The sequence below is a fragment of the Acanthisitta chloris genome, unplaced genomic scaffold (genome assembly GCF_000695815.1).
Source record: "Acanthisitta chloris isolate BGI_N310 unplaced genomic scaffold, ASM69581v1 scaffold30125, whole genome shotgun sequence".
Taxonomy (NCBI): domain Eukaryota; kingdom Metazoa; phylum Chordata; class Aves; order Passeriformes; family Acanthisittidae; genus Acanthisitta; species Acanthisitta chloris.
Window position 1 is genome coordinate 9,772 of NW_008672612.1, and position 9,683 is coordinate 19,454.

Here is a 9,683-nt window from a genome sequence, read left to right on the forward strand (position 1 = left end):
TTAGGAGTTGTGGGGGAGTATTACATGTCTGAACTAGTTCTGCTCTTGAACCTTTGCTTGGGCACCTTGATACTCCTCATGAAGACAAGTGTGGTAGAGAGAAATGAGCTGTGTTGCTTCAATAAAAATCAGGCTCGGCTGGTCTCAAACTTCTGTTTTGTACTTCCAGCGCTGTTTCAGTCTTTTGGTGTTTATGTTCTGTTTTTTTCCTCTTTCATTTGCAGACAGCTTTGTGTTCCCTAGCTTGTGGACTAGTGAGAGTGCTGTGCCTTTAATATAAAGCAGCTGTCAGCTGCGAAATGAGTGGAAAACTTAAGAATTCAGCAAACACTGTGGAGGGAATGTACTTGCACCACATTAGTATCTCAATGCCAAGCTCGACTAAAATCTGGTGTGGGTGAGTTCAGATTTGGTTAGTGTCAGCAGCATTGCTGGGGAGCTCTGGAGAGAGCATGTTCTTAGAATTTAACCAAAGGTTCTGGCACAAACTAAGCAGCTGTTGAAGATGATGTCATAGAATCATAGAATTTTATGACTGTGTGTATTCAAGAAAAGTCAACACCCTTAGAACCCTAATCCCCAAGCCTTGCATTCCTGTCCCAGAAGTCAATTGTTCAATTGCCTAGGGTATAATTATTCATTACTTGCTACATAGTTAAAATAACAGCATCTGTTCCTTTCTTTTTAAAATATAGCTGTCAGGTTAATCTTGTCACACACAATTCACATTAATTCACCATTTTACCAAAGTATTGAGAAGTAATATAGTTGCTGTTTAGGCCATGTTGTCAGTGTACATTTTAAATAAATTGGTGCCGTATTGTGGGATGTTCAGCTGGTTCTTGTCTGTGACACGTGTAGATTTCACACACTTGGAATGGAAGTTACTTAGACTGATACTCCAAGCTTCTGTCTTTCAAGGGAAGTACCAATACGTGCAGTGATTGAATCAGACTGGTGGTGTTATTACTGCATTTTGGGGTAGTCAGCTTAGGTGATGGTTGTGAAGAGGAGAGCCCAAGTCACAGCATTGGGAAGGGATGAGCTTCTTGATGGGGGGGAAACCTGAGATGTAGCTCCCATGTCACTGTCCTGTGGGGTGTGTAAATGTGAGCTTTTCCCTACTTTTCTTCATTTGCTCTGTTTCTTACAAGCATGTTTCATTGCCAAAGACGCATACATTACCTGCAGGCGGCTCCATTATTCTCCTCATTAATGCCATACACTAACTTGCCTTTCCCTCACTTTTATGGGCTTCATTTTTTTCATTTGCTTTTCTGCTGTGCTCTGAGTCCTGGCATGACCTTCACTGGCATTTCATTGCTATTGACTGAGTGCCTTCCTCTTACCCCAAATGCTGATGCCACATTTCCCCTATTTCTGTATCAGGGTCTTGATTTGTGCAGGTCCTACCCAAAATCATTCAGTCTTCCACAAGCTGAAATGTGGTTCTGAAGGTCTCAATAGCTGGAGCTCACTAGCCCCTTCTGAAAAACTGGATTCATTGAGGTGCCTTTCTTTACTTTGCAGTTATATATCTTGGAGAGATAGACTTGATTCTTGCAAATGACTGGCTGGCTGGCTTCCTTTTTGCTGTTGATTGTTTTAAGCTAATGTTTAATCACTTGGCATTACTCAGAAGGAGGCACAAGAGCAGTCTAAGTAAGACTCTGGACTGTAAGAGGGGAACTAGGTGATGAAGAAATGGACTGGGGGTGAATTTGGGAACTTAATGTTTCAAACCTGATCTGCTTTCAGATCACTGGAACATCACTGCCTGAGGCTCTCACCCCAGCCACAGGGAGATGCTTTGTAGCAACAGTGTGCTTTGGGGTTGAAACGGATAAGGAAGCCTCAGGGAGGATTTTGGGAATAGACAGTTTGCAATGAAGGGAGGGAAAGGACATTGCTGAAGAGGAATATATCTAAGGCAGCAATTGTAGAATCTCTGTAAGCTGATGCCATGCCAAAAGAAAAGGTCCTGGTCAGGTTTTTCTACCACAACTGCTAAACCATTTCTACCAACTGATCCATTTCAAAAGCTAATTTTACATGTATCTGCATGTATGTTATGATCCAGATATGGATTCCTTCTGTGGCCACACTAACAGGTTAGCAGCTTCAGGCTACATAGGTATGGAATTGAGCAGAAAGTGGGATAAACTGCATAGTTTACCCATACAGAGGTCATCAGATGAACTTAGATAAATTCTCTGACTGCAACGTGTTGTGGGGGCATTTTAAAAAATATGATAGAAGTCCCGTAGGCCCAACTGAAGGCAGCACCAGTAGGCGTTTGACTGATGTTATGTGGGACATTTTTCATGGAAAATAAGAGGTGAGATGCTGAAAGTGATGGTTAGCATATAGACAGAATATTGTGGTTATGTTTGCTGACATGCAGCACTTCTCTGGAGCTGTGTATGGAGTTTCATGGTCTCTGTGATACTGCTGTGAAGAGAGAAATAAGATAATGCTTATGATAGCTTTTTTTTTTTATTTAATGAAAGCCTGTAGGCTTTAAATTTGTTGTCTTTTCACAGAGTTGTTAAGCCCATTATTGCTGTTAATTTGTCTCTTAATTAAGACATAAATGGTAGAACATCCCAACTCATTGCTTCTGGGTACAGTCAAACTAAACAGGCTGGTGGGCACTATGGAGTGGATGGAGTAGCGTTTGCCTGGGCTGGGTCTCTGCTGGCGAAGGCTTGAATGCCTTACCTTTTTAAGGTTTTTTTAAGGCAAATATTTAAGAAGGTTTGTTTAGTGTTTTATTCACATCCCTCTCCCATTTTCCCATTGGTGTAAATAGGAACATTTAGTATCTTAGCCAGATTTTGAGACTTGGATATCTTTTCTGGCTCTGCCTACTGGGCAAATTGTAATTCAGATTTTGAAGTATTCAGGTACCTTTCTCTTTTTCTACAAAAAATCAATGTTTAGTGAGAAGTCAGCTAGTCTGATTTGTTGCATGAACCTGGTGAACTTCAGTCTGTCTAGCTCTGCTCTGCATCACTAGAGGGAGGTTCCTGAAGCATGGGTTGTTGCAGTTTGCCAGGTGTTTGTGTGAGGAATTAAGCAGAGAGCTGTTTTAGGTAGTTTATCTTTTGTATGATGAGAAGAATGGACTGAGCAACTTCTTGGGATTTCCTGTGGCCTCTTTACTGTTCATGTATCTGACATGACTAAAATAGTCTCTGAATGTCGAATGATGAACGCTTAGGATGCTATAGGGATGAAAGCTGTAGGATCAGGTATGAATTTGCCTATTGCATCTTCTGTACCTTCGATGGCATAGAGTAGAAATTTACCTTATTTTAATTGACCGATACTTCCTGATAACATACCTGACAACTCAATATTAATGCTTGGGTTTACGTGCAGATGGGTTTGCACTTGAATTATAGAAACTGTCAAAGAACAAATAAGACACCCAAACTTTCCTGTCTCATCCTGATAGCTATAAAATCAGATTTGTCTTTTGACCCATCAAAAAGCAAGTCATGTCTCTCATAGACATGGCATGTGTCAGTAACAATTTATTCTGCTGCTGGATGCTTGAAAAATTTTGAAGTCCTTTACCCTTGTAAAAATATGCTCTGCTATGTAGTATTTCATTCTTTTGAAGAAGTGCTGATACTTGTGTGTTAGCCCCAGCTGGTGACAAAGCACCACACAGCTGCTCACTCACTACCCGCTGTCACTGGGATGGGAGAGATCATCAGAAGAGTAAAAGCTAGAAAACTCATGGGTTGAGATACAGACAGTTTAATAGGTAAAGCAGGAGCAAAGTGAAACAAGGAATTAATTCACCAGTTCTCGTGGGCAGGCAGGTGTTCAGCCATCTCTGAGAGAACAGGACTCTGTCATGCAATGGAGTAATCACATTTTAAGACAAGTAGTAAGACAAGTGCCATCACTTTGAATGTTCCACCTTTCCTACTTCTTCCCCTAGCTGTATATGCTAACCATGATGCCATATGGTGTGGAGTATCCGTTTGGTCGGTTGGGGTCAGCTGTCCCAGCTATGTCCCTTCCCAGCTCCTTGTGCACCCCCAGTCTCCTCTCTGCTGGGGTAGAAAAGGCCTTGAGGCCTGGCAAGTACTGTATTGTCAGCACTGTTTCCAGCACAAATCTAGGAAAAAAATTAAGTCCACCCCAGCCAAACACAGCACAATGCTACACTGCAGTTTAGATTTCGAGAGAGAGACTAGAATTTCTTCAAAATGAGCAAAGGTTCAAGATTTTAAGGAACTTTTTGTAGGAGGTGGCAAAGACGTCTTGTAGAGTTAATTTTCTTCTTATTTTTCAGATCTTTTCAAGAGCAAAAGTTTTTAGGAATTGGTTGAAACTAAAAGTCTCTGATGATGCAGAGTTGTTTTATGAAACAAATTCGGGGGGGGAAAAGGAACAATGTCTTTACATTTCTGTCTTGTTTTCAGGATTGTGGTTTATGATTTTTTTTTATTTAGATGATTGCTTAATCCCTAGAATAGCAAGGTGAGTTTGAGGGCTGTGATTTTTCTCTTTGTGGTGTTTTGTAGTGAACCAATGCTGTTAAAAGGGATCTTACTGCCAAAGGGAGGGACCAGTTGTTCAGATGCTAAGAGTTCTGGCACATACTGCTGTTTCCACTGGCTTTCATGGATTCAAGGGAAGATGTGTTTTCAGGATTGGATGAATTTTCTATAATTCAACCTCCCTGCTCTCTATACGGTGCCTCCAGCAAAGCAGAATTAAGGCTTGGCTGCAGACTTTTCATTGAGGAGAATTCTGCACAGCCGTGCCTGAAATAGCCAGAAATGAGAGTCACGTGGTTGCCTGTTAGTCCATGCAGCTTTGTTCACTGTGCACAGAGACCAGGAGGGGACAAACCCTTTGACATTAGCATCTTTTCAGTTTGCATTTAACTGCATGTTAAGCAGGTTTTGCAGGAAACCAGAGCAGTAGAAGACCCATATTAATATTGCGGAGGAAAATTGCTTTGTTGGGTGTCGCTGCACAAGCTGTCCAAAAGATGCTGGTGGTGATCCCGAGTGGAGAGGAGACACACTGCCTGTGAACTTCCATTCAGGAACTGAGAGGCTGTCTCTGTGCCTTTACACAGTTGAAAGGCTTATAGGTTTTTTTCCCTCTTTCTTTTTTTTGTTTTCTTGGCAGGGAACAAGTGAAATTAAGCAGAAGATTAATTGGATTGGGTGACTCAGATAGCCTGGGTTGAAGAATAAGAAAAATTGGGTGATCCTTTCACCCTTCAGGACCTGCAGGAAGGAGGAGCCCTGTGTAACACCACTGTCCAAGCTTTCTGTAGGAAGGGAAGATGAGTGCTCTCAAAGATCCTTCCTGGGCTAGAAACCATCTCTTGTCTAAAACGAGGCTAGCAAGGAAGGCTGGAAGGCTTGCCAGGAACTTGATGTGTGGGCTGTCTTGCCCTGTGCATGGCTCCTGTGTAGTTTCTGCATTGCCCCTGTGTGCCTTGGGGTTCAATTTAAGTTTCCAAGTTGTAGAATAGGTCATTTTGGGTACAACTGTTTTCCCACAAAGTTTCATCCCAGTCCTTTAAATTTTCTTTGACCCTCAGTTTTTTTAATCTTTTGTTCATGTCTTTGCCCTCCTGGTATGCTTTTGACTCTTGTCTGAGAGGACAGATATATTAATTTTTAAAAAAAATGTTTTCTCTCAGAAAAGTGAGGGAATGTGCTTTTAAAATCTTTTGTCAGCTGGTAATCGGGAGGTACCTTGTGTGACCCAGATTGAAAGTGGTCTTGGCTTTCCATATCCCATGATCTGAATTCCTGCCATGAGAGCATTGCCAGTTTGCAGTTTGAACAGCTGATGACTTGAGGGACACCAGGGCAAGCCAGAGTGACAGCATTTGCTGCATAAACCCAGTCTTTTACTGGGTTGTCTGTGGGCATTTTTACTGTTGTCTCTGGTAGATTATAAAGGCCACGTGGTCTGTATGTACATTTGTCTGTGGATCCTTTTTGGACTGCAAGTCCAGTGTGTGTGTTTCTGATAAATTCCGTTCTTGCTTGACTGCCACTCTGATGGTACCAGTCTCTTGTTTTACCCTTGGCCTGCCCTGTCACCTTTGTAGCGCAGCTGATAAGGAGATCCTAATGAAAACATTCCTAGTGTACTTCTGATGCAGAAATGATTCAGATGCTCTGCAGGGGAAATGATTTTAATTTGAATCTGGATGACAATGTGCCACAATAGTGTGGTGATTGGTTCACAAAACCTTCTGAGTTTGCTGGAGAGGAGAGGGGAACACCAGTACTGTGAACTGAAAGATGCCTATAATAAATCTGCAAACTGCAAGCAAGTTTTGTGATTTTGTGGCTCTTATTGTGGGCCATGGGTTAAAATCCCTGTTGTGTGATGGTGCAGTACTTCAATGTTAGTCTGGCAGTTGCTTTCCATGGTGAGGCAAGGGATGTTTGTGCCTGCAGTTCCCTTAGTGCTGATAGAGCAAAGACAGCAAACCAAGGAGAAGTCATCACAAAAGGACCCACAACTTCTCCTTCCTAGCCCGATACTCATACAATGTCCCCAAATGCAAAATATGCTTGTTCTGAGTGAATGTAGTACCTTCATCCAGGTGTAAGTTACTAGGAAAATAGCTGTTTCTGTTGTCACACTTGTAGGAAAGACTACATTATTTCAGATTTAAGTATGTTTGGAGAGTGTATTTTTCATGTTCACTTCAGAAATCTGCATGAAGCAAAAACTACTTCAGATTTTGACTGTGTTTGGACAGAACCCAGAAGTTGGAGGATTTTGTTTTATTTTGGGGCGACTTGGGGTTGGATGTTTTGGATTCTTTGAGGGTTTTTTTTTGTTGTTATGGGCTTTTTTAGACCTTACTTTTATTGTTCCAGGAAATTAGTTTGTAATATTCTTAAATATCTTCAGTTTGCAGCTGCTTACTTGTATTTTCCAACTAAGACTTGACTGAGTTTTCTGGTGAAAAGAGGGTGAAAAATACGGTGCTGCTCTTTTTGCCTGAGCATGCCAAAAGCTCATTGTGCAGGGCATTTCGTGATACAGTTTTTCTACAGAGCAAGAGCAGTTTAATTTAGCTAAATTTCTCACTGAAGACTTACCCGATAATTTTATGATGTCTGTGCTTCAACACGTTGTCTTGGATTTATCAGGAGAAGAGAAGCTTTGCCCTGGTTACATGTTAAGTAGACATCTCCCTGGAGATGAGGTGTAAATGTCACTTTACCGATTAGCATTTGGCTTGGGGCATGGGAGCAAAGAAAGAGATGTCTAGGTTCGGTCTCTGAGAAAGAGAAACTGGAATCGTTCCTGAGTTCTAATAGCATCGCTTGAACAATGTAGCCTTCAGTGTTTTCTGTTCTGGTTTGAGCTTGTGGCTGGGTCGTGCAAAGCGCTTTGCAACCCAGGGATCTGAAGAGCTCTGATGTGCTGTGGTTGTGCCTGGAGGAGTTCACACCTGGTTCTGGTGTCTTTATAAGGAAGTGGAGTTTATGTTCTGTAGAACTGAAATCCTAGCCTATGCAAAAATCCCCTAGGAGAGCTCTGTTTGGCTGCAGTAAGATCTAGGCCCCAGGCAGGATAACTTTCTGGAAAGCCTCATCTTGCCTGGCTGCTCACCCGTATTATGGTTCTGAGGGGGAAAGTGGTGATGACAGTCATCTCAAGTGTGAGCTGGGAGGAAATGGTGAGGTTGTGTTAATCCTGAGCAACTAGCCAAATCAGGCAAAGTTTGAATGAAAAGACACATTTTTCTCATTGAAGAGAGCTAAATTTTATTCCAATTGCTCAGCAGCTAAATATCAGATACCCTTCAGTGATCTGTCCTCCCTTTCTCTTTCACAAACCTGTTCCAGTGATGAAAGTAGGTGGTAGGTGCTAATGTTGGGGTGGGTGTGGAAAGCTGGCCTTAATCTGAGAGTAGAGAGCTGTTAAGCCCAAACAAAATGTTGTGTGTTGGGGTTTTCATGTGTGCTTAGCTGACCTTACCTCATTTCAGGATGGGTTGTTCTGCAGACCGTAGCTCTAGAGTACCTCTGCTGGGCCCCTTTCACAGGCAACTTATATTGCTTATTATTGCTTGTATACTCAGGATGTCTTGCCACTGCCCATTTGCCTCCATGGGGCACAGGTGGGTCAGTCTGAGACTTTGGTACTCACTAATGTTCTTCTAGAGCTCCTGTTTTGTACTGTTTGCTCTGCCTGTCCTTTGCTGTTTCTGTTTTTCTTCATACTTTAGGAAACTGGGCTTGAGGTATGGAAATGTCACTGGAAGCCTTGATAGTGTTCTTCACCTCATCATTGTCAAGTTTGCTGTGGGAAGTATTAAAATCTGTTGAACCTTTCAACGTGGGCTTGTGGCAGTCACAGCTGATTTACAGTGTCTTAATAATATATTTTTTCCCCTCTTGAAAATGACAGTCAAGAAAAGGGCCTCAGTTTTGATAGTAGATATTCCTGACGTCCAGAATGTGGTTCCTGGGTGAGAGGAGACAGACAGGTACTTGTAGGCAGGCAGTAGTGTGATGGAGGCAGGCTTTGGATGAATAAGAGGATAGTCTATTCCCTGTGAGCACCTTAGCAGTCATGCCAAAAGCTTAACTGGGTGAGGGAGATTGGAATGTCTCATTTTTGCTGTGCTGGAAAACTGTTCCTGAGGGTCTTGGCTTTAGCCTAGGACTACAAAAGCTATTGAGATTTTGAAAAATTTGGTGCATGATTAAACTATTTACATCCCAGTTCTGTCTGTACACTTGTATTTCTTGTAGAAATGCTTGCAGAAGAGGTCTTTAGGCTTTCTATTTGACAATTTCAACTAGCTGGCAGTGTCCAAACCCTCTTAGCACTAGTGTGGAGCAAGTTCAGTATGTCAGGTCCTAAAATTGCCAAATGGGAGATTAATGATTTCATGCCTCTTGGAAAAATTTTCTCTGCTTTCACCTGCCAGCAAGTCCTGATACTGAGAACTAGTTGCTTACTGGCATGGAACATTGTTCTTGCTCAAGACTGTCTGCTGAAATTGTGTTGCCTGAAGGCTTTACTTGGCTTTTAGTTCTTGATTGCAGGGACAGTTGAGAGCATCAGTGTTTCTGCACATAAAATGCTAGTCAGCTGGATCATCACAAGTACATACATCTGTGCATATGTAGACATACATATGAGTGTGTATTTGGTAGTTACTCTGAGACAAAGTGTGTCTTGAGATATATTGCTTAACTAGCTGCTCTGTGATACTTTGATTGGGTTTCTATTGGTTTGGTTTTCTATTTTTGTTGTTAGTTTGGAGATTTTATTTTTTTTTAAGCTTGCTCTTTCCAATCAGAATACTCAAGAAAATACGGAAATAAAGTATTGAGGCAATTGCTCCAAACTTATTCTGGACTCATAAGAAAATGCTGCAGATTATGAAATTTGTTATGTTTTATAGCTTAATAAGGTTTGCTTTCCAGGATGTTGAGAGATGTGAACTCTTTTGGCTGGACAAGGCAGAATGTCTGCTCCAGTCTGTACCTGAGATCATGTGTGATTTTATCAGTCGTATTACACACAGTTCCTCAAAACACGTGAAAATATAACTGAACAAAATCTTGCTGATAGTGATTTAAGTGGGGAGTGCAGTCAGGGTGCTTTTTGGAGACGGACATGTGATGTGCATTCTAGAGATCCTGAAATCTGTT

The 9,683-nt window shown here is 41.8% G+C and overlaps 1 protein-coding gene across 1 annotated transcript in view; it reads left to right on the forward strand.

Annotated features, from left to right (window-relative positions):
* Positions 1-8,420: 8,420 nt before the first annotated feature.
* Positions 8,421-9,683, forward strand: part of ABHD12 (abhydrolase domain containing 12) — a 23,244-nt gene continuing 21,981 nt past the window's right edge. Inside the window, 1 exon segment of the mRNA XM_009074591.1 lies at positions 8,421-8,506. Within this exon segment, the coding sequence (XP_009072839.1) occupies positions 8,421-8,506 (86 nt within the window).